The sequence below is a fragment of the Lacerta agilis genome, chromosome 11 (genome assembly GCF_009819535.1).
Source record: "Lacerta agilis isolate rLacAgi1 chromosome 11, rLacAgi1.pri, whole genome shotgun sequence".
Lineage (NCBI taxonomy): Eukaryota > Metazoa > Chordata > Lepidosauria > Squamata > Lacertidae > Lacerta > Lacerta agilis.
In genome coordinates, this window is record NC_046322.1 from 59,509,555 (window position 1) to 59,530,794 (window position 21,240).

Consider the following 21,240-nt stretch of genomic DNA (forward strand, 5'->3'; position numbering starts at 1 on the left):
CATGACATGATAGCATCTCAGAGTGCCTACAGAAACCTTACAAGTTTTTCTGGCTGGTTGCAAAATAGCTCTTTGTGTGGGATGTGCTCTTCCCTAGTTGCAGTTATGAAAGAATTTCCAGCAAAAGCTGACTTGGATGGAGTCATAGGCCCCTAAGGAAGGAAAACATGAAGCTCCTGGTGGTCAAATGATCTTCCCTGAAGCACTGCCAGAGGAAAGCAATTGCTGGCTTCATAGGGAGCCTGCCCAAATTAGATAGTCCATAAATGGATGCCTGAAAAGCCTCCCAAACAGGGGCAACCAACAGTGCCAGGAAACTTGCAACTTTGACTGTTATGTCAAAGGTAGTATATTTGCAAGTACATTTTCTCTTGCACTATTAGACAAATGCCCCATATACTGTATCAACATATGCTTCTATGTGCTTCTGGGGGCACACTGAGACCAACATAACCTTGTGCTGTTCATCTGATAACATTCTTTATTGCAGGCATGGCCAACTGCAGTCAGACACAGTCACCATCCTGGCAAGAACAACACTGCCAGTGGCTTCTCCCCTTCTGCATTATGCGCTCCTTTTACTGGCAGGACATGTCACAATCCTGCTTCTGACATATATGCCCGGGCAAGAGCACAGGAGTCACCTACTGGCAGGCATTAGTCCAGACACTGCTTATGTATGTTCCAGAGCTCCATATGGCTCTGTTGTCCTTCTGGAGCATCACTCAAGCAGGGATTAGCCATGTTTATTTCAGTATTGGGGATAGTCTTTTCAGACAACCTAAGTCCCACATGCAATTTTTGTGAACGTTGAATTGAATGAGCCTCTAGGGTGTACAGAAGAACCACAGGGCTGCAGTGGTGCCATTTAATTAATGGCCTGACTGCTGGCCAAAGAAGAAACCCAATTCCCTATCAGAAGCATGGCTTTATTTCCACAGGAAACCATATCCTAGTCCATGTCAAAAGGCTCCTGCATTTTTTAACATGCTCTGTGTCAGATTCTTCCACATGAAGCAGCTTGTTCTTAAAGAAACAAAACAAAAAAGCTCTTCAGTGAATTCATTATCCTGAATCTACTGTTTGTTCACCATGGAAGAAGGTAAATTTGCTCAAGTTTTTATTTTCTTTTAAGTAAACCTTTTGTTCAGCAATGTTGAGGCTTCCTGGGAGTGGCAAATGTGACTTGCATGATCAATATTTGTTCAGTGGCTTAAATGTGATTGCTTGTTTATAAAATGCTTGAAACTGGCTCATAAAACAATGTAGATTTTGCTCTCATACTCAGAGGAGCGAAAAGAGAGATACAATTACCTATATTTTAAATTTGCTGCTGTAGAGAGGAAAACTGAGCCACACTTCCCAACTGCATAGATGTGAGAAAAAGAGAGAGAAATACAGGAACTTTACCCTTTCTAGCACCAAAACTGGGAAGTTAGAATGTTTAAACAAAAGTACAAGTTTTGTTTAAACTTTTGTTTAAACTTTGCAAGGACTTTATAATTTTTGTATTCAGAAAGGCGTTAATTTCAGATTGATTTAGTGGGAGCCCATCCAGCCCTTATCATCTACTGGAATGTTTCCAAGATAAAGCTGCTCCTTAATCTGAAATATGTTTAAACTATTTCAAAAGGTCACTGTTTGCTGTGCATCACGGTGCTTTCCCCCTCCCGTCTCCCCTCCCCCCAACAAGCAATGCTGCAATCCATTCCTCCATGTCTCTTCGTTCAGAGACAAGCGTGTTGCATTTGCACTATGGCTTAACAATGATGATGAAATATTAACATCTACAGAAATAGTGGTTTGCCCACTTGGCAAGAAACTGAGCAAAATTTTCTATCTGCAAAAAAATATTTGTAAAAGTTCAGTGAGGTATTTCATCTGCTTTATAAGTAAGCAACAACAAAAGTATTTTAGTAAAATAATGCAAGAGCAGGGCAGATTGGAGACCTTTCAGCTTTGAATGTTTATTGAAATACTGGCACAACAAAATCAAACTAGCTTTAAATTAACTGCAGAGTTGCCCAAAGTGTTAACAGAAGGCACTTGGTAGAACTAAACCTCAGTGAAGTAAGCATTCCTATCCGTATCATATGCTACTTGCTTCAAATGACCTTGACCCATCTTCCTGGCCTTAGATGGTAAACAGATGTGGACACAAGTGGTGTGAAGCAGTAGTAAGGACTAGAGCGGAAGATTTGATGATGGTTAAACCCCAGTTCCTTGATTAGCTATGTAGTTCACTAGGTGGTTTGGTTTGAACATCACACACAAACACACCCTTTCCTCACAGGGTGTCTATAAAGCTAAAGCATTTCTCTTGGCCTTTAAAGGAAAGGTGAGACACAACATGGGCAGAGATGGACTGAGGGGATGGGGAAACTAGCCTCCACTGGTGGTGCAGGCCCAGGGAGGTGTTTGTGTGGTGATGTCCTGTTGCTGTCACTGGGAGAAGCTTCCCATCTTTCTCACACTGCAGCACAAAGGTGTGCAATTTTTTCACCCTTCCTTCTAACCTCACCATCACTCCAGGCACTTCAAGTTAGTGGGTCACATAAAATGTAATAATAATAATAATAATAATAATAATAATAATAATAATAATAATAATAATAAATTCCTTCCAGTAGCGCCTTGGAGACCAACTAAGTTTGTTCTTGGTATGAGCTTTCGTGTGCATGCACTCTTCTTCAGATACCTACCATAAAATGTAGTAATTTCTAATGTGATCTTTTCCGCCAGAGGTGAATGGGCAGAGATACAGTTCCTTGCCAAGAGCACAAGGGATGCTAGGGACGCCTCAGAGCGAGGAAGCTGTTTCATTCTTACTTTTATGGATGGTGACGAAAACCACATAAAAGCAGCAAAAACCATTCTGGTGCCATCAAATTACAAAGCTGGCAGCAACTAAAGCCCTCTTCACACATTCCAGTGGTATTCCACACATTCAAAAATGTACTCAGTGTAGAAATATTTGTTCTCATAGATTTGTATGTGTATAGGCACCTTTCCACATAATTGGGACATTTGTTTGTTTATTGCCTTTATATCCCACCTTCTTCTTCCCAAAGGTGCTCAAGGTGACAGGCATAGTTCTCATCAACTCCATTTTACCCTCACAACAACCCCATGAGGTAGGTTAGGCTGAGAGGCAGTGACTGGCCCAAGATCACCCAGTGAGATTCATGGGCAAGGGGTGGTTTGAACTCTTGTATCCCAAGTTCCTCAACCAACACTAACCACTACACCACACTGGTAGAACATTGCCAGAATGTCTGAAGAGGACTAGTGTTTTATTAACTACCTGTCTTGGGGTGGTATTCAGTACTAGCCATCTCAGAGTAGACCAATTAAAGTTAATGGACATGTCTAACTTAGGTTCATTCGTTTTCCTGGGTCTACTTTGAGTAGAACTCAGCTGACTACAACCTTTGATTTGGACAAGTTGTTTCCATGCTAACAATTTTATCTGAAATTGCAGTTCCAGGTACAATATTTGGACAGTGCTAACAATCCAGTTTTTGGTCATTTGTTTTTAGTATTCAACTTTGTATGGATGGAGCAATTATTGTATGGTACTGGGTGATTTTTGTGTATGAGCATTTTTAGTATATTACTTTTGTTTTAATTTTTAGAAGGATAAAATAACAGTACACAATAAAAATTAAAACAAAAGTAATATACTAAAAATGCTCATCCCCAAAAATCACCCAGTACCATACAATAACTGCTCTGTAATTGCTCCAGGACTTCTTTTGTGTGAACCAAATCATAGACTGAATAAATGTACATGTAATCTAATTCTCCACTCAGTCATTTTTTTCAAGCAACTCCAGATCACATCATTGCCAATCCATTGCATTTTGGTATTTTCTGTATCCTCTTTTCCTCTTTGGAGGACATTTAGAACATACACAGAATTGCAAAGCCAGCATCAGAACTTGAGGTATTGCTCTTCCATGAGCAACTTGAAGAGGCATTAATAGTGATGACTTGGATACTGTTGTTGTTACAGGTTTGACTAGTGAAGTGCCTGATACACTGTCTAGGCAGAATTGTGAAAAGAGTTTTCAGCTTTTGAGACCTGCTGTTTCTGGAAGACCACTTACCCTTGTTAGTCAGGTGGCAATGTGCAACAGTGCCTTCTCCATCCAGGATGTGACAAGGGGCAGGCTCTTGGGGGAGAGGTGTCCCCATCCAGTGAGACCCCAAAATGGACCTCATGGAAGTCAGAGAAGTGGATCATGGCCTGCCTGCAAATTGGCCAATCATGGGCTGGCTGCTCAGTTGGCTCCACCCAGGAAGCAAATCAGACTGAGACTGTAGGCTTTGCCTCCTGGGTATATATGAGCATTCAGCAACCACCTCTCCGTGTAGCTCCCTACCATATGGTCACCAACACCAGATTTGGGGGTGAGGTGTTCAAAAGAGCAGTGGCAGATCAGCTTGGAGAATACAATTTATCTGAACCCATTTTGGTATAGATTCAGGCCTGGATAAGGGACTCCATCAGACTTCTCTGATGGATTGGGAGAGGGACAGAATCTTCGTATCTTACTGGACCAGTTTAGTGAGTGGGAGTTGTAGGCACTGTTTTGCAGTGTTTATACTCCTACATACTGGGCCTGTTCTAGAGAGTGGCACTGGGACTGTAATTGGTCCCGCAGACATCTTGTCTCTGATGCTGTTTAACATCTATATGAAGCTGTTTGTTGGGAGCAGTCATTAGGAGATCTGGAGCACAGTGAAATCACCCAGCTCTTTATCTTTGTCGCATCTGAGGTGTGGCCGCACAAGTCCTGATCAGGTGCTTGGATGCACCGGTGGGTGGGATGAAGCTGAATCCCATTAAGATGGAGGCTTTGTAGGTAGGTGGCTCCTAAGCCCAGGAAGTAGGCAATTGATCTATTCATGATGGAGTTGCCCTCCCTTGAAGGAGCAGATAGGTAGTCTAGGGTTGCTTTTACTCTTTACAGTTTCTGCCCCTGAAATTCATTCTTGTTCAGTAGTAGTAACATAGTGATTCCACATGACGCTTAATATAGCACTGTATTATCAAGGAATTACCACCCCAATGGTCACAGTATTTCTATAATGTTTACTCAACAGGAAGTCCTGCTCAGCAAAAGACTCTGCCGCATTAATTAGTAGTTTTCTTTTTCCTTTCTGCCGCTATAATTTCTTCTTGTTCAGTGGAGCAGTAGCATCACTAATAGCCTCAACTGCATCTTAATTGGCCATTTCTTGATTCCTAGATTTAATATATTTCATTTAAAACACAGTGGCAGGAAACATGAGCTGTCTAATTAAGGGACATTCAGGGCAGATTCTGGAAGGAGAAAGCTTCTAATAAAAAACGCAGGAGATTTTTGCTCTTTCTTCTGAATAAACATTATAGAATGACATTGGTCAGGGAGACTGGCATTGCAGGATGATGATGATATAGCTGCATTATTTTAAGAGCTGTGTGGAGCCACTGTTTTATTGCCATTTCCAGATGACAGAAGAAAACTAATGTATCAAAAGAACTAAAGGACCATCGTGTGGAAGCAGCCAAAGTAACTTCAAATAACTTATCATACCTGTATGGTATTTAATGAATATAACAAATATTTCTAGTAAATATAAATAAAATATACTTTGTTCCAAAAATTATATTAGCTTACTTATCATTATCAAATCAAAAGCTGCACATAGATCAGTGGTAGTCCCTGTGTACAGAACTGGAGATCAAAGAGAATATCCCTTAATGGCCTCAGCACTGGGCAGACATTAAGAGAGAACAAAACTCAAATTACATTCCAATTTGAAAGCAACATTTGTCATCCTGATTAATGAATGATTGGTGTGTATCAGACTGACATTTCCATTAATGTGCTCAGTCTTGTTCAGCAGTACTCAGTGAACAGAAGTCATCAATTTAAGTTCTGTGGGTGAGAAATAATACACTTTAATAGGGCTGTACAATTTAAAGTAGTGCTGAAAACTCTGTTTAAACCCATATACCTGTAAGTGGAATTTTTTCTTAATTTGTGTGGGTCTCTAAGCAGGTATTTGCAAATATGGTGCTAAACTGAAAGAAAGGAATCAAAACAGTAATCAAAGAAAAAAGAATGAAAAGAATATTGGGGTCTTTTGAACTAAACAGGCCATGACTTTACTTACTAGGCAATAAATACTTTGTATGGGAGGGCAAAATCAGGTCAGGCAATAAAGAGCAAATCTGCTATGTATAAGCCATAATTTATGACTGAGAAACCCAGACTGAGAAACCCAGGAACAAGAAATCATTGTAATCCTATGCATGTTTATTTAGAGGGAAATCCCACTGTATTCAATGGACTAAGTAAGTGTGCATAGACTTGTTTCTTACTTAGTGTACTCAGCAGAGGAATCCCTAATTCCCCTCACAGAGCAACATTTCCCAGAGTTCCCTGAAAAGAGGGAATGTAAGGGGAACAATGCACAACACCCTTAATGTTCCCAAAATTCTCGGGGGGGGGGGAGCCATGACAGTTCAAAGTGGTTCCATGGTGCATTAAAGTACAGTGTGACTATGGCTCAGGACTCCAGCAAAGGACAGGCTATGGATCCAATGGACTCAGGGGCGGAGGAAGGGGGGGTGCAGTGAGGGCAGTCCACCCTGGGTGAGTGAAGGGGGGTGACAGAATGCCGGGCGGCACTCACCGTGGGGCCTGCAGAGCCTGAGCCACATGTCTCTCCTGGGAGAGACACGGTGGCTTGAGCGCCAGTGCTGTCAAGTATCCCGTTTCCCCCAGGAATCTCCCTTATTTCAAGCAGTTTCCCGCTGCTATCCCTTATTTTTTATATCCCTTAAATTTCCCGTTTTTTCAAAGGAAGCAGCTCCTCTCCCTCCCCCTGCTGGCCAGGGACTGGGAAGACCTTGCCTCCTTGCAGCCTCAAAGCAAGTGGGAGCCATTTCCCGCACTTACAGGCGCCGTAGCCCACGGGCAGCGTTTCCAAAATACAGTAAGCCTACTGCGCGCGTTCACACCAGTGACGCCCACTTTTGCTTCTGGCTCCGCCCACCACTGCCATGTGACTGTCCCCGGGATAGGTGAGGCTGCTGATCCCTTATTTTCACATCCAAAACTTGACAGCTATGTTGAGCGCTCACAGGCTCTACGCTGCCCAAACGGTCCGTCCGCTGCCCCCCCCCCAGCTGTAGGGCGGCTGAGTGGGAGGAGGCAGGCATACTCCAGAGGCCCCATGGTGCACCCTGCCTCTATGGGAGGCTCACCCCAGGCGCCGGAGCGGATTCCTCCACTGCTGCTCAGTGCCTCTCCTGACCCTCCCCTGGTGCTTCTTGAATTCTTTCCACTCTTACTGCTTTTGGAGCATTGACAGCACAGGAGTAATGGCAGCTGTAGAGGACTCCAAAGGACGAGACCTACAGGGACAGACCTCCTTTTCTGCCTGTGGACTTCCTTCTCCAACCATAGAGTGGGAGGTCCATATTATCCTATGAGCCCTGGGACCATAAGACGACAGTCTTACTGTCACTCAGGTTTAAGGTAAAGGTCCAGTCGTGTCTGACTCTGGGGTTGCAGCGCTCATCTCGCGTTACTGGCCGAGGGAGCCGGCGTACAGCTTCCGGGTCATGTGGCCAGCATGACTAAGCTGCTTATGGTGAACCAGAGCAGCACATGGAAATGCCGTTTACCTTCCTGCCAGAGTGGTACCTATTTATCTACTTGCACTTTGACGTGCTTTCGAACTGCTAGGTGGGCAGGAGCAGGGACCGAGCACCTGTATTTAAATGCTAAGAATCCTTAACATAATTTAAGCAATATTCTAATTAGCAAAACAAGTAGTCCCCCCCCACTCAATATACCATGGATAATTGTTAGGGTAAATTGGACAGCTAGAACGGTTTTGAAATTTATTCCCTCAACATGTTTAATTTTAATTTGATCAGTTGGAACACAGCGCAGTGCTGCCAAAGGGCTCAGAAATAACATAAGCATAATAAATTACAGAAAGAAATAATGGGAGGTATTAATTGCTATGCTCTTGTTCTGCTTTATCTGTTAATTGTATTCATATATCACTACTTGTATATAAATTTGCCTTCAATTGTTTTCACTATCATAAAAGTAAGAATAAGAAGGCAGTCAGCCCTAAAGGCATATGGTGTGTTCTCTCTCTCTCTCTCTCTCTCTCTCTGTGTGTGTGTGTGTGTGTTTTGTGTTTTTTTTACAAAATCCAACAGCTAGCTATGAGTTTGGAGGCAGTTCAGAGGGATATAATTAAGAACACAGTTGGATGATGCTTTTGGGCAACCTTATTGCCCAAGAACCTGAACAGTCAAGAAGCTATGTGGTTAAAAAAGAATGGAGAACAAATTATATGTAAAATAATGTGGCGGCAATAGAATATTGCTTCAGCTGAGCTGGGGGCGGGCGGAAAGACAGAAAGTCTTGATGTATATTTGTGTGGTAATGTTGCAAACTTATATGGTTTGAAGATAAGGGACTTATCTTTAAGGAGCTTGAATTTCAGGATGTGACTCGGAAATGAGCATTTTCTGCTATGGCTCCTGTATTAGGCCCTTCTCTCTGCCATGCATGACGCAGCATCCATTGCTTCAGATGGCTTGTCAAGACGTCTCTTTTTGTCCAGGCTTTTTCTGGACCCTGTTTTGTGTGTTTGAATCTCTCCTGAAAGCCTGTTTAATTGGTTTCCACCCTTTACCAAAAGGTCCCAGTCCAGGTTACAGCAAAGCAATGGTACAATTTAATTAAAATTAGGTAAAAACAATGTTTAATATAAAATTTTAAAAATGAATTTTAAATGGAGAATAAAAGCAGGTCTGAAAGAAATACCTCTGCTGTTAAAGGCCAAGGGAAAGAGGTGTGTCTTATGCATAGGATGCTGGTTAGACAATGAGGATACAAAGCGGGGGGGGGGGAGGGATTCAACAATTTGATCAGCAGACTGAGCAGGCACACAAGTAGCAGCGCCCGCCCTGTGGAACACGCTCCCATCAGATGTCAAGGCAATAAGCAACTATCTTACTTTTAAAAGACATCTAAAGGCAGCCCTGTTTAGAGAAGATTTTAATGTTTAATGCTGTATTAGTGTTTTTAATATTCAGTTGGGGTATAAATAATAAATTAATATTATATTATTATTATTATAAGTGTCTTCTCCACTATTAATAATATTTTATTTATTGTTTAAAAGGGATCATATGTACAGATCAAGGTCTGGCAGAGGTGTGCCTGTGTTACAGGTTTGTACAGTGGGACAGGGAAATGATGCTCAGTGCCAAGCAGTGGCTGAAAACTGAGAAAGGAAGGAGGACTAATGATTTAGCAGATGCTAGAGGAGAAGCCTAGTGCACGCAGTACAGAAATAACATTGCACCTGCATATAGAGCTGTAGCAAACTAAGTAGTTATGTTATATCATCATTGTGTGTCCTGGCAGGTTGCTAGAGGAACATTATGTGCATTTTGCAAACTGAGGTCCCCTCTCCTCCCTCACACTCACCTGCTCTAGTGAGCACACCTGAAAGCTCATTTGGTTTCCCCCTGGCTTCACTGGTCATAGGAACATAGGAAGCTGACTTCATACCAAGTCAGAACACTGGTTCATCTAGCTTAGTCTGCACTGACTGGCAGCAGCTCTCCAGGGTTTTAGACAGGGGACAATTCACCAGAGATTGAACCTGGGACCTTCAGCATCCAAAGCAGGTCCCTCTGCCCGGGACCATGCAGTTGGAAACAAGCAGAGGCCATGCTCAAGCTGTCACAAGTCCTATCCTCAAACCAACCTCAAACTTTTGCCTCTCGTTGGCTTGCTCCCTCTGTGGGAATGTCCCTGAACTTCCTGCTGCTCCCCAGCCATGTTGTTGGCATGCCTCATCTTGCTTGTTTGTTGTGCTCTGCCTGGAACATGCCCTGTTTTGCATCCACCTGAATTTAATCCTACTCAAACCTCTAGATTTAGTTTATATCATTTTAAAAAAAACAAAACCAAACTATACTTTCATATTTTCATAAACCACTTTGAGATGTTATTACAATCAAGCTGTATATAATTTCCATGAAATAAATAAAAATACATACATTCATACATACATACATGCCGCATGGAGGGATATCTCCTCCCTGCCTCCACAAGCCATCTGTGTTGGTGACATTTGCTCCATCTCCTCCTCTACAAAACTGAGACAGGGAAGCAGCAGCAAGAAACATGCCGCCTTAGCAAGAGCAAACGCCAATGCCCGCATTTCATTTGGCAGGAACCTGGCAGGGAGTCCGTCTCCTCTCAGCTCTCCTGAAATGGGGCTTGAATGGAGGGGTCAGCATGGAGCCCCCTCCTCTCTCTGTGTCGGTGGCATCCATTGAGTTTTCTTGGCTGTCTCTTCCACCAGGGCAACCCAAGAAGACCAACATGCACTGTTACATATTTTGTACTATTTGTTTGTTTCAATATTTTTAACATTGTAAACTGCCTTGGCTCTCTTGGCAGAAAGGTGTTGCTTTATGTCAGAACCTAGAAACTCCTCAGGGTCTAGCATACTCTGGATATTTTAACATCTGGGTTAACCTTTCAGACATCAAGCTGATGTGCAGCTCATTAATCAGTTTATTCAGTATTAACTGCAAAACAGATTATAGGTAGCATGTATGTATCAGTCAAGCTAACTAGCTAGGTCTGGATTATTGTTTCTCATTCAAATGGCCACCATGATAAACAGAGATTCAAATGAATAAATGAATGAAGGGTTGTAAAAATGATATGGGTATTTTATTTTTGTTCAGGCATGTACCTTACATCTGAAGAACATATCCCCATGACTTCACGGTCTTGGCTCTTGAAGAAAAAAAGAAATTCTGTCTTCCCTGCTGCAGAAAGCCAAAACAAAACAGGTACGAATTAACCCAGTGTCTTTCCAAACCTCATAGTTGCATAGTTACAAAATGACTGTTAGGAAATGGTGAAACCCGAAGACGGCAAGAAACTGTTGTATTGTGGTCATAAACATACCTTCTTGGAAAACAACAGACATTGAGTTCAACAGAATTACCAATAAACAATTATGCATAGGATCACAACCGATGGCCTCAATGCAAATATGCTTTATGGTTTACAATGCTTGTGATTGATTGTGTGGAAAGAATAAGCAAATAAATTATGTTATGTGGCTCTTTGATGAATTTAGGGATCCAGAGAGAGAGAGAGAGAGAGTTCAAAAACTGAGGGCATGAAAAGATGCAGGGGGAGCTCACTACATTCATTCATTTACAGCATTTATATACTGCCCAATTAACAATGCCACCAGTGCAATTCGCACATTAAAATTTCTCCCTCCAGCTAGGCCCTCTGATTTAGCTTGTTAAGGATGCTGAGAATTGAAGTTCTGTGTGGGGTGAACTACAGTTCCCAGAATCCTTTGGGCAAAGTAATGTGCTTTCAGCACACTTTCTATGCATGGTTTGGTCCTGGAATGAGGGTTGTTTTCAGGAGTTAGTGATGGGAGCCTCTATTCCTGGGAGGCAGCAGAATGAAGGAGGGCAGTCTGTGGAGGCTGCAGCCCCCCAGACTGCTGGAGATGAGCAGCAACAAGGAGATGGAAGTGGAGCAGGCCAGGAAATTTAATGGTTCATGGTTACACAACATTTGTGAATGAACTTGTGAATTTGAAGCTAGAAACTAGTACTGAGCCTAGTATGAGGATTAGATTTATGGGGAAGGGAAGCTATAGATCTCTTGCATTCCTGTAGTAACAAGGCAAGCCATTATTTCCATGGCATATTTGGTGACTGAAAGGTTAGACAGTTTTATGCTGTGAGTTGAACAGTATTAAGAGCAATTTTGGCTTCTAGCATCAATAAATCATGGCAGCAAATTCTCTCTGTCTAAAGTCCTCCCATGTGAATCTAGTAAGTGTTTTGAGAGCTTCATGAGAAAGATAACAAGGGAGTATAGTTGCTGCATGCCTGAATCTATTTGGGGGCAGTGGTGCATTCCTGTGATATCTCCCTCATTGCCAAAACTTCACTATGAATTTAACTGTAGAATAATCTGCAGGCAGTGTTTTGGCTGATAAACTCCTAAACAATCTTTCATACCATCTAGGTGCTTACTCCGTGAGCCATGGGAGTTTCTCTTTTTGTCTCATCTGTACTCAGATTGTTCTCTCTCATATGCATGGATGCACACCTCCTTCTTCTCACCCCACCTTCTGTTTCTTTCTCTCAACATGTATTCCATTTATTACCTTCTTATCCTCTCTGGCCCATCTCTCCCCCCCCCCCATCCTTACCTTCCTCCCCCCACTTTTTTACCCACCTTTCCTTCTTGGCTAATTTCTCTCTCATTTGCTTCTTCCTTTCTTCTCTCTTTATCTCTCAAGCCCCCTTCTGTCCTGGGCGTGTCTCTCACTCTCCCATTTCTTTCCTGTTTGCAGTGAGACTTTACCACTGCAAGTACCATTTGATGGGCAATGTTTCATTTAGTTTTACTCAGATCCACTGAAGTTAATGAAGATAATCATGTTAGTTCCATTGATGTCAATTATTATATCATTTTCTTTTTGTAAGTTTAGTATTTGAAAATGTACATCTTTCAAAATTTACTTAATAGTTTCTTGTAAGGGACATTCTGGTAGGCTTCCACTTTTAATGGGGATATATATATATGACTGTGTCGACCACAGCAAACTATGGCAAATTCTTAAAGAAATGGGAGTGCCTGATCACCTCATCCGTCTCCTGAGAAATCTCTATGTGGGACAAGAAGCTACAGTTAGAACTGGATATGGAACAACTGATTGGTTCAAAATTAGGAAAGGAGTACGACAAGGCTGTATATTGTTTCCCTGCTTATTTAACTTATATGCAGAATTCATCATGCGCAAGGCTGGACTGGATGAATCCCAAGCCAGAATTAAGATTGCTGGAAGAAATATCAACAACCTCAGATATGCTGATGACACAACCTTGATGGCAGAAAAGTGAGGAGGAATTAAAGAACCTTTTAATGAGGGTGAAAGAGGAAAGCGCAAAATATGGTCTGAAGCTCAACATCAAAAAAACTAAGATCATGGCCACTGGTCCCAACACCTCCTGGCAAATAGAAGGGGAAGAAATGGAGGCAGTGAGAGATTTTACTTTCTTGGGTTCCATGATCACTGCAGTCGCAAAATTAATAGACACCTGTTTCTTGGGAGAAAAGCAATGACAAACCTAGGGAGCATCTTAAAAAGCAGAGACATCACCTTGCCAACAAAGGTCCGTATAGTTAAAGCTATGGTTTTCTCAGTAGTAATGTATGGAAGTGAGAGCTGGACCATAAAGAAGGCTGATCGCTGAAGAATTGATGCTTTTGAATTATGGTGCTGGAGGAGACTCTTGAGAGTCCCATGGACTGCATGAAGATCAAACCTATCCATTCTTAAGGAAACCAGCCCTGGGGGCTCACTGGAAGGGCAGATCTTGAAGCTGAGGCTCCAATACTTTGGCCACCTCATGAGAAGAGAAGACTCCTGGAAAAGACCCTGATGTTGGGAAAGATGGAGGGCAGAAGGAGAAGGAGACAACAGAGGACAGTGTTCTCGAAGCTACCAACATGAGTCTGACCAAATTGCGGGAAGCAGTAGAAGACAGGAGTGCCTGGCGTGCTCTGGTCCATGGGGTCACGGAGAGTCAGACACGACTAAATGACTAAACAACAATATATATATATATAGCATGAAAGTCAGAAATCACACATCTTTAATTCCCAAGCTGAGAACATCAACTTCTACAAATTGTTCAGTATCACTTTTAAAGCAGAAAGGGATGTGGTTACTTTATGAGCTAATCAAATTCCAAATTTCTTCTTCCAAGCCTATGAATTTTTTCCTACTGTCATCTTAAAATCTTTGGGGCATATGAACTCTGATTATAATAGATGTTTTGTGTGTGGAATGCCTGTTTTTCTACTAGATAACCCAAGTGGGTTTCTCCCAAAGAGATTCGAGCCAAAATAGGGGACGTATGAACCCTTCTGAGACCCCACATTGAAACTCTTCCCTGGTCTCCTTGCTGGCCCTAGCAGGACTCACTTGGCCAGTTAGCCCTGGCGATGCTACATTTATGTTGTACTTTATGCTGTTTTTAAGCTGTTTTTTTAAAGTTGTTTTTAATCAATGTTGTATACTTGCTGTTAGCCGCCCTGAGCCCGGTTTTTAAATCAGGAAGGGCAGGGTATAAATAAATTATTATTATTATTATTATTATTATTATTATTATTATTAGGATTATGAACTGATTTGGGTTTATGTATGCATTCCACGTATGAAAATCTGTGCAAGATGATCATAATGTTACCAAGTCATATCGTTAAGAATCCTGCCGTGACATGAACCGCAAGAGATATGGCTGGCCTCATGACTTGATCATCTGATCAGAACAACAGAGCCTTTTGTTAGTGTTGTAAAGCCATACAAGTCTTAAACATAAATGTATCTGATAAAATAGTGCCCCTTCCAATTATTCTGAAGTTACAAAGGGGAAACATTGCCAAAAAAAAAAAGCCAGGAAAAAAATGAGGAGAAAATGAACAGGAAGAAAGAAACTTTGAGGGGATGGAAGAATGGGGGAACATTAGGATGGGTTGGGGCCACATACATGAGGTTGAGTGCACACATCAGGCCCCAGGTTGCCCACCTGTGCTCTAAGCAGAAATAATATGATAAACCAAATATAATTAATAATAGGAGAAACTGCCTTGAGAATTCTTTTTGTGGGGAAGGGGAGGTAGGGTAGAAATCCTGAAATAATAAAATTGTTGTGGCAGGTTTGGAACTTGCAGTTTATATAGCTGTTGTATATTATAGCATGAGCAAATGGTACTTATATGTGTTCCCTCTGCACAAATCCAGGAGGCTGGGTAAAGAATGCACAAGGGATTTGCATGCCCTTTATTATAATATGATAGCAAACTGCAAAACTGATCTCAGAGGCAAGACAAAGGATCTCTGCACATATTGAAAGACACTTTTGTTTACCTCTGGGTCACAAAGCACTTAGCTTCATGTAAAGGTAAAGGAGGTAAAGGACCTCTGGACAGTTAAGTCCAGTCCAAGGAGACTATGGGGTTGTGACACTCATCTCACTTTCAGGCTGAGGGAGCTGGTGTTTGTCCACAGACAGCTTCTGGGTCTTGTGGCCAGCATGACTAAACTGCTTCTGGTGCAACAGGACACCTTGACGGAAGCCAGAGTGCACAGAAACCCTGTTTACCTTCTCACCACAGATACCTATTTACCTACTTGCATTGGTGTGCTTTCGAACTGCTAGGTTGGCAGGAGCTGGGTCAGAGCAACGGGAGCTCACTCCAACCTCCTACCTTCCAATCGGCAAGCCCAAGAGCAGGCATCCCCAAACTCGGCCCTCCCACCATTTTGGGACTACAACTCCCATCATCCCTAGCTAACAGGACCAGTGGTCAGGGATGCTTGCCCAAGAGGCTCAGTGGTTTAGAGCACAGCACCACCTGTGTCCCTTTTAGCTTCATGTAACATAACAAAATACAGGTTCCATCCTTGAGCAATTTTAAGCTATGTGAATCAAATAATTTCAGCCTCGTGGCTTTCAAAGATGATTAGACAAATTCATGAAGGATGAGGCTGTCCGTGCCCCTGTCAAAGGCATTGGGCTGGGCATTGCAGTGGGGCAGAGCTTTGCTTGCAGGCTTCACCCGGGCATCTGGTCAGCCACTGTGAAAACAGGGTACAAGATGGGCCATTGGCCTGATCCAGCAGGCTCTCTTTGTGTTCACCATAATGAAAACTGAAAAGCCTGAGACTTTAAAATCCAGCAATAGGCATGGACAGCCCTGGGGCTGCGGGGTGTCACAGCCCTGCCTTAAGCCAGTGGAGCCAATCTTTGAACTTTAGGGCTTCATTAGTAGAAGTGGGAGCTTCGGCAGGCCCATCTTTGCATGCTAGTATGGCCACGGTCTGAAACATGCTTGTTTATATATGCTAGCAAAATGTAATTCTCTTTATGCTATAGCCTTATACTATATTAGCCCTGCTCCTGTTTCTGTATGAATGACTCATGTCATGCTGTTCCAGAGGCCTGGGTGCAAACAGTTATCCCATCCAGCTCTCAAGTGACAGAGGAGTCATTGAGAAGTGACGCTGAGCCCAAATCACAAACAACCATCAGCTCATCTATCCCTCTGCCGGGCAGTATTATGGACTACATGGATGAGCTGCAAATGCATCCTCCATGCGCTGCAAAAAGCGCTGCCATTGCTGAGGAAGCTGGACACGGTAAGCATTCTGTCCCTGACACCAACAAAATCGTACCATTCGTTTCCGTATTGTACACATGAAGCACCTTAACATCTGACACAAATAAGCAAGAAATGTTTGAAGTCCATGGATTGGATGGGTTGGATCCAGAGTTTTCTTCCATTGGCTGAAGCTCCTTTGGATCCAGCCATATTTTTCATCATTATTGAGGCAGGTGTGCATAATACTTTCAGTGGAGATTTCCCAATCATGGCAACTATTTTAGATGCTCACAGGGAAATGTCCATGACCGTAATTAAAGTAATTCTGCAGAACCCAATGAAGTATCAGCGGGGAAGAGTGAAGTATTAGGCTGTTACCCTGTATCACGTAATGAATAAGATACATTGATGCCATCTATTTGATACATTTGTGTGCAATGAAAGAACTTAGAGCTACATTCATATACATAGGGTTGCCAGGTTGCAATGTGGAGAACCTAATATGAATGTTAATACAGTAAGACACAATTAGTTTATGCAGTGACTGCACCTCTTGCCCTTTATTCGTTTTTCCACTTAGCCTCCTCCTGGCCTACTGTGAAGAATATGTTCCACCCTTGTTTCACACTTCTCTCAATTTTGTGATGCAGTTCTCCAAGCAAATAATGAGTACAAAAATGTGTGTAATAGGTGAATGTGCATAAAAATGCATATATTAATGAAAATAACATAAGATATATTATGTATGGGGAAATTGCTTGGAAAAAATGTGTATACCGGTGAAGATAACCTATAAAATGTGTACATTGAGCAAAATTGCATATTAGGATAAATTTGCACTAAAGTGGTAATGAATTTTCATGAGGGGTGTGTGTGTGTGTGTGTGTGAGAGAGAGAGAGAGAGAGAGAGAGAGAGAGAGAGAGAGAGAGAAATGTGGAGAACTGAAGTTAAGAGTGGAAGAAATGAAAAACCAAGAGAAAATGAATACCAACAAGATTCCTCTACCCTTAACTGGCAGATAGCATTATTACTCAGCAGAATGTGAGGCTATAAATTGTTCTCATGTACTAGGTAGAGGTTACAGCTAAAGCTTTCATCTTAGATTACAAAACTGAGTTAGCATATCTGTCTATTTCTGTGTTTGAATCCATAATTCTGTTCCATTCCATTTCCTCATTAATCTGCTAATTTCTTTTTAAAGAAATTAAACTGGTAAGAGAGGTGTTGCAACATCTGGAGAACTGTAAAATCTGGTACATAGCCAGATTCACCATGAACGTCTCCCTTGTTCTCTTATAATGGCAATGGCACCCAACTGAGAGGTGCCAGAACTGAGTTCCAGCACGTTCCAGCTGAAAAAAAGCCCGGTGCACACTGGTGGAGGAAGAGGAGTGGGGGGGGGAGTGCACCACCCCCGGCAGCACGATCCCGGTGGGGTGCCATCGTGGCTGCCCCCCCATGCTGGGCGCCATGCCCCCTTAGGCGGCATGCCACGCCCCCAGGATGCATGCCACACCCCTGCAGGCTGCACCACACCCCCGGGACACACACGAGCCCTGCCCCCGCCTGCTCTCTGCTCCCCCCGATGCCGGAGCATGAAGCTTCACCACTGCCTGTGCATAGCTAAATTTCAGTCAACACAACACAACTCCTAAAAGGAGCAGTTCAGGTCATTTTGCTTGGAATGATCTATGATCAAATTTCTCCCTGTGAGTACTGTTGCATTGTCTTAACACAACACTTGGAAGGAAAGTTTTTCCGTATTGGAACATACACAACTGAGGTCTACAGAAGAGCAATATTCTCTGGTTTCAAAGAAGGAAAGGACAGGTCAGAAATTTTACAACAATGAATACTTGATGTCATTTAGCTTGTAGTTAATGTATCCTTCAGGGTATATGGACATTGACCTGTACATTTATGTTGCTACCAGACAGAGGCACGATTGGATCCACATTTTTCAATGGGTGTGGAGAAAGTGGAGAGGGAGTTGTTTTGCTTCCACTCTCATGATAATAGAACTCAGGGTCATCTAATGAAACTGAATGTTGGGAGCTTCAGGGCAGACAAAAGAAAGTTGCTGAGAATCACAAGTGGGATGAATGACCTTGCACTCAGGTGCTGCCTTCCCATAGGTGTTTATTTGGCTGCTGTGAAAACAGGATGCTGCAATAGGTGGATCTTGTTCTAATTCAGCTGAGCTTTTCTTCTGTCCTTAATGTGGTTTTGAGATGGTGTCACAGGACTTGGACTGTCCTCAACAGCAGCCCAAGTGGGAAGCACCACACATTGACAGCAATGGTCTCTCTTATTTTGAGAACATGTTTAGTTGCAATGGGTCAATCAGTCTGGACCCGAACTATCATGGCTACTCAGTGTCACTGGCAAGTATATCAGCCTTAAACTCTTTCCAAAGTTGTAAGTCCTAGAGCAGAAGAAGCAGGGGCATCTTGCCCATATAGGCAAGTGGCAAGGGGCGCCAAGTTCTGGAGGGCACCTGGGAGGCTGGACACAGTGCCTTCCGGCATCAGCTCACTGCCCTCGCCCACAGCGCTGAAGCAGCGACGCGCCTGGAGCCTCCACCTCTTCCCTGCCGGAGGAGCTGCCCTCCAGACGCTGCCTGCCTCCTCCATCCCTGCAAAGCTGCCGGCAGCGCTGTAAAAAGGTCAGCAACTCTGGGAAATGGAGGGGGCGCTGGAGGGTTCTTTGAACCACAGCGCCGGATATGCTTAAGACAGCCCTGAGGAGAAGCCAGTGTTGGGAGCTCCAGATGTTGCTGGAGTGCAACTCTCATTATCCTTGACCATGGGCCTGGCTGTGTGGGGCTGATGGCAGCTGGGGTCCAGCAGCTTCTGCAGGTGACCTCGCTGGCTTCATCAGCACTAGAGTCTATGCATCATAAGCATTTCAAACTTCAGAGGAATGCTTATTCTCAAATGTAACTGCAAACAAAAATGTCTGAGTGCATTTCCCCCCCCCCCCCACTTTTCTGTTTAAGTCAAAGACAAAACACACTGTAGCCCAAAGAACGGAGATTTGAAAACCAAAGGGATCTTTCCATTCAATAATAATTTGACAATTCACTACAGAATCACACAAGGCTTGTTTTTACAGGTGAAATCAGGCAGGGCCAATCTTGGTTGAACAAACTGAGCTTCAACAAGAACAAGCTCTCATTTGTGACATGCCTGAATGAAAGGAAAGGAAACAAAACTGCACAAAAAGGTATTTCGACAACATAGGCTGAAGCAAATACTCTGCCTGACATACATTCCATTGTGCCATTCCCACGGTGAGACATGGGTGTTTCCTTAGAAATATATCCTATTTGTGGTAAGTGTAAACTCCTCTTGACTCACCTCATTTTTGTGTGTGTGACCCCAGTAGTCATTTGGGAGTTCTGGAGAACTAAATTTCCTAGGAAGCCATGGGCTCCTGAGTTCAAGGAAAGAGCTTGCTGCCACTATGACTTACCTGCTGTAAATTGGGAAGAAGGGATATGACTGGCAGCAGGAAGTGAGATGTTGAAGGAAGAACAGAGGGAGCAATGTCAGCTGCTTAGATCTGTGGAACTAGCACATTTACAAGTCCACATAACGTTCATTCAAACATTTGAAAATCCTATAGTGTGACAACAACTAACCTTTGGAACTCCCTGTGCATTAACATTACATGGGTTGTTGTTGTTGTTCAGTCGTTCAGTCGTGTCCGACTCTTCGTGACCCCATGGACCAGAGCACGCCAGGCACGCCTATCCTTCACTGCCTCTCGCAGTTTGGCCAAACTCATGTTAGTAGCTTCGAGAACACTGTCCAACCATCTCATCCTCTGTCATCCCCTTATCCTTGTGCCCTCCATATTTCCCAACATCAGGGTCTTTTCTAGGGAGTCTTCTCTTCTCATGAGGTGGCCAAAGTACTGGAGCCTCAACTTCAGGATCTGTCCTTCAGGATCTGAGTACTCAGGGCTGATTTCTTTGAGAATGGATAGGTTTGATCTTCTTGCAGTCCATGGGACTCTCAAGAGTCTCCTCCAGCACCATAATTCAAAAGCATCAATTCTACGGCGATCAGCCTTCTTTATGGTCCAGCTCTCACTTCCGTACATTACTACTGGGAAAACCATAGCTTTAACTATACGGACCTTTGTCGGCAAGGTGATGTCTTTGCTTTTTAAGATGCTGTCTAGGTTTGTCATTGCTTTTCTCCCAAGAAGCAGGCGTCTTCTAATTTCGTGACTGCTGTCACCATCTGCAGTGATCATGGAACCCAAGAAAGTGAAATCTCTCACTGCCTCCATTTCTTCCCCTTCTATTTGCCAGGAGGTGATGGGACCAGTGGCCATGATCTTAGTTTTTTTTGATGTTGAGCTTCAGACCATATTTTGCGCTCTCTTCTTTCACCCTCATTAAAAGGTTCTTTAATTCTTCCTCACTTTCTGCCATCAAGGTAGTATCATCAGCATATCTGAGGTTGTTGATATTTTTTCCGGCAATCTTAATTCCGGTTGGGGATTCATCCAGTCCAGCCTTTCGCATGATGAATTCTGCATATAAGTTAAATAAGCAGGGAGACAATATACAGCCTTGTCGTACTCCTTTCCCAATTTTGAACCAATCAGTTGTTCCATATCCAGTTCTAACTGTAGCTTCTTGTCCCACATAGAGATTTCTCAGGAGACAAATGAGGTGATCCGGCACTCCCATTTCTTTAAGAACTTGCCATAGTTTGCTGTGGTCGACACAGTCAAATGCTTTTGCGTAGTCAATGAAGCAGAAGTAGATGTTTTTCTGGAACTCTCTAGCTTTCTCCATAATCCAGCGCATGTTTGCAATTTGGTCTCTGGTTCCTCTGCCCCTTCGAAATCCAGCTTGCACTTCTGGGAGTTCTCGGTCCACATACTGCTTAAGCCTGCCTTGTAGAATTTTAAGCATAACCTTGCTAGCGTGTGAAATGGGTACCTTCACTGTATTATTTTCAT

The 21,240-nt window shown here is 43.0% G+C and overlaps 1 protein-coding gene across 1 annotated transcript in view; it reads left to right on the forward strand.

Moving 5' to 3' along the window:
• The first annotated feature begins 869 nt into the window (after positions 1 to 869).
• Positions 870 to 21,240, forward strand: part of LOC117055316 — a 39,532-nt gene continuing 19,161 nt past the window's right edge. The window contains exons 1-4 of the mRNA XM_033164785.1: positions 870 to 1,102; positions 10,793 to 10,900; positions 16,096 to 16,296; positions 19,375 to 19,485. Coding sequence (XP_033020676.1) covers positions 1,093 to 1,102; positions 10,793 to 10,900; positions 16,096 to 16,296; positions 19,375 to 19,485 — 430 coding nt within the window. The 5' untranslated portion in view covers positions 870 to 1,092. The remainder of the gene's footprint in view (positions 1,103 to 10,792; positions 10,901 to 16,095; positions 16,297 to 19,374; positions 19,486 to 21,240) is intronic.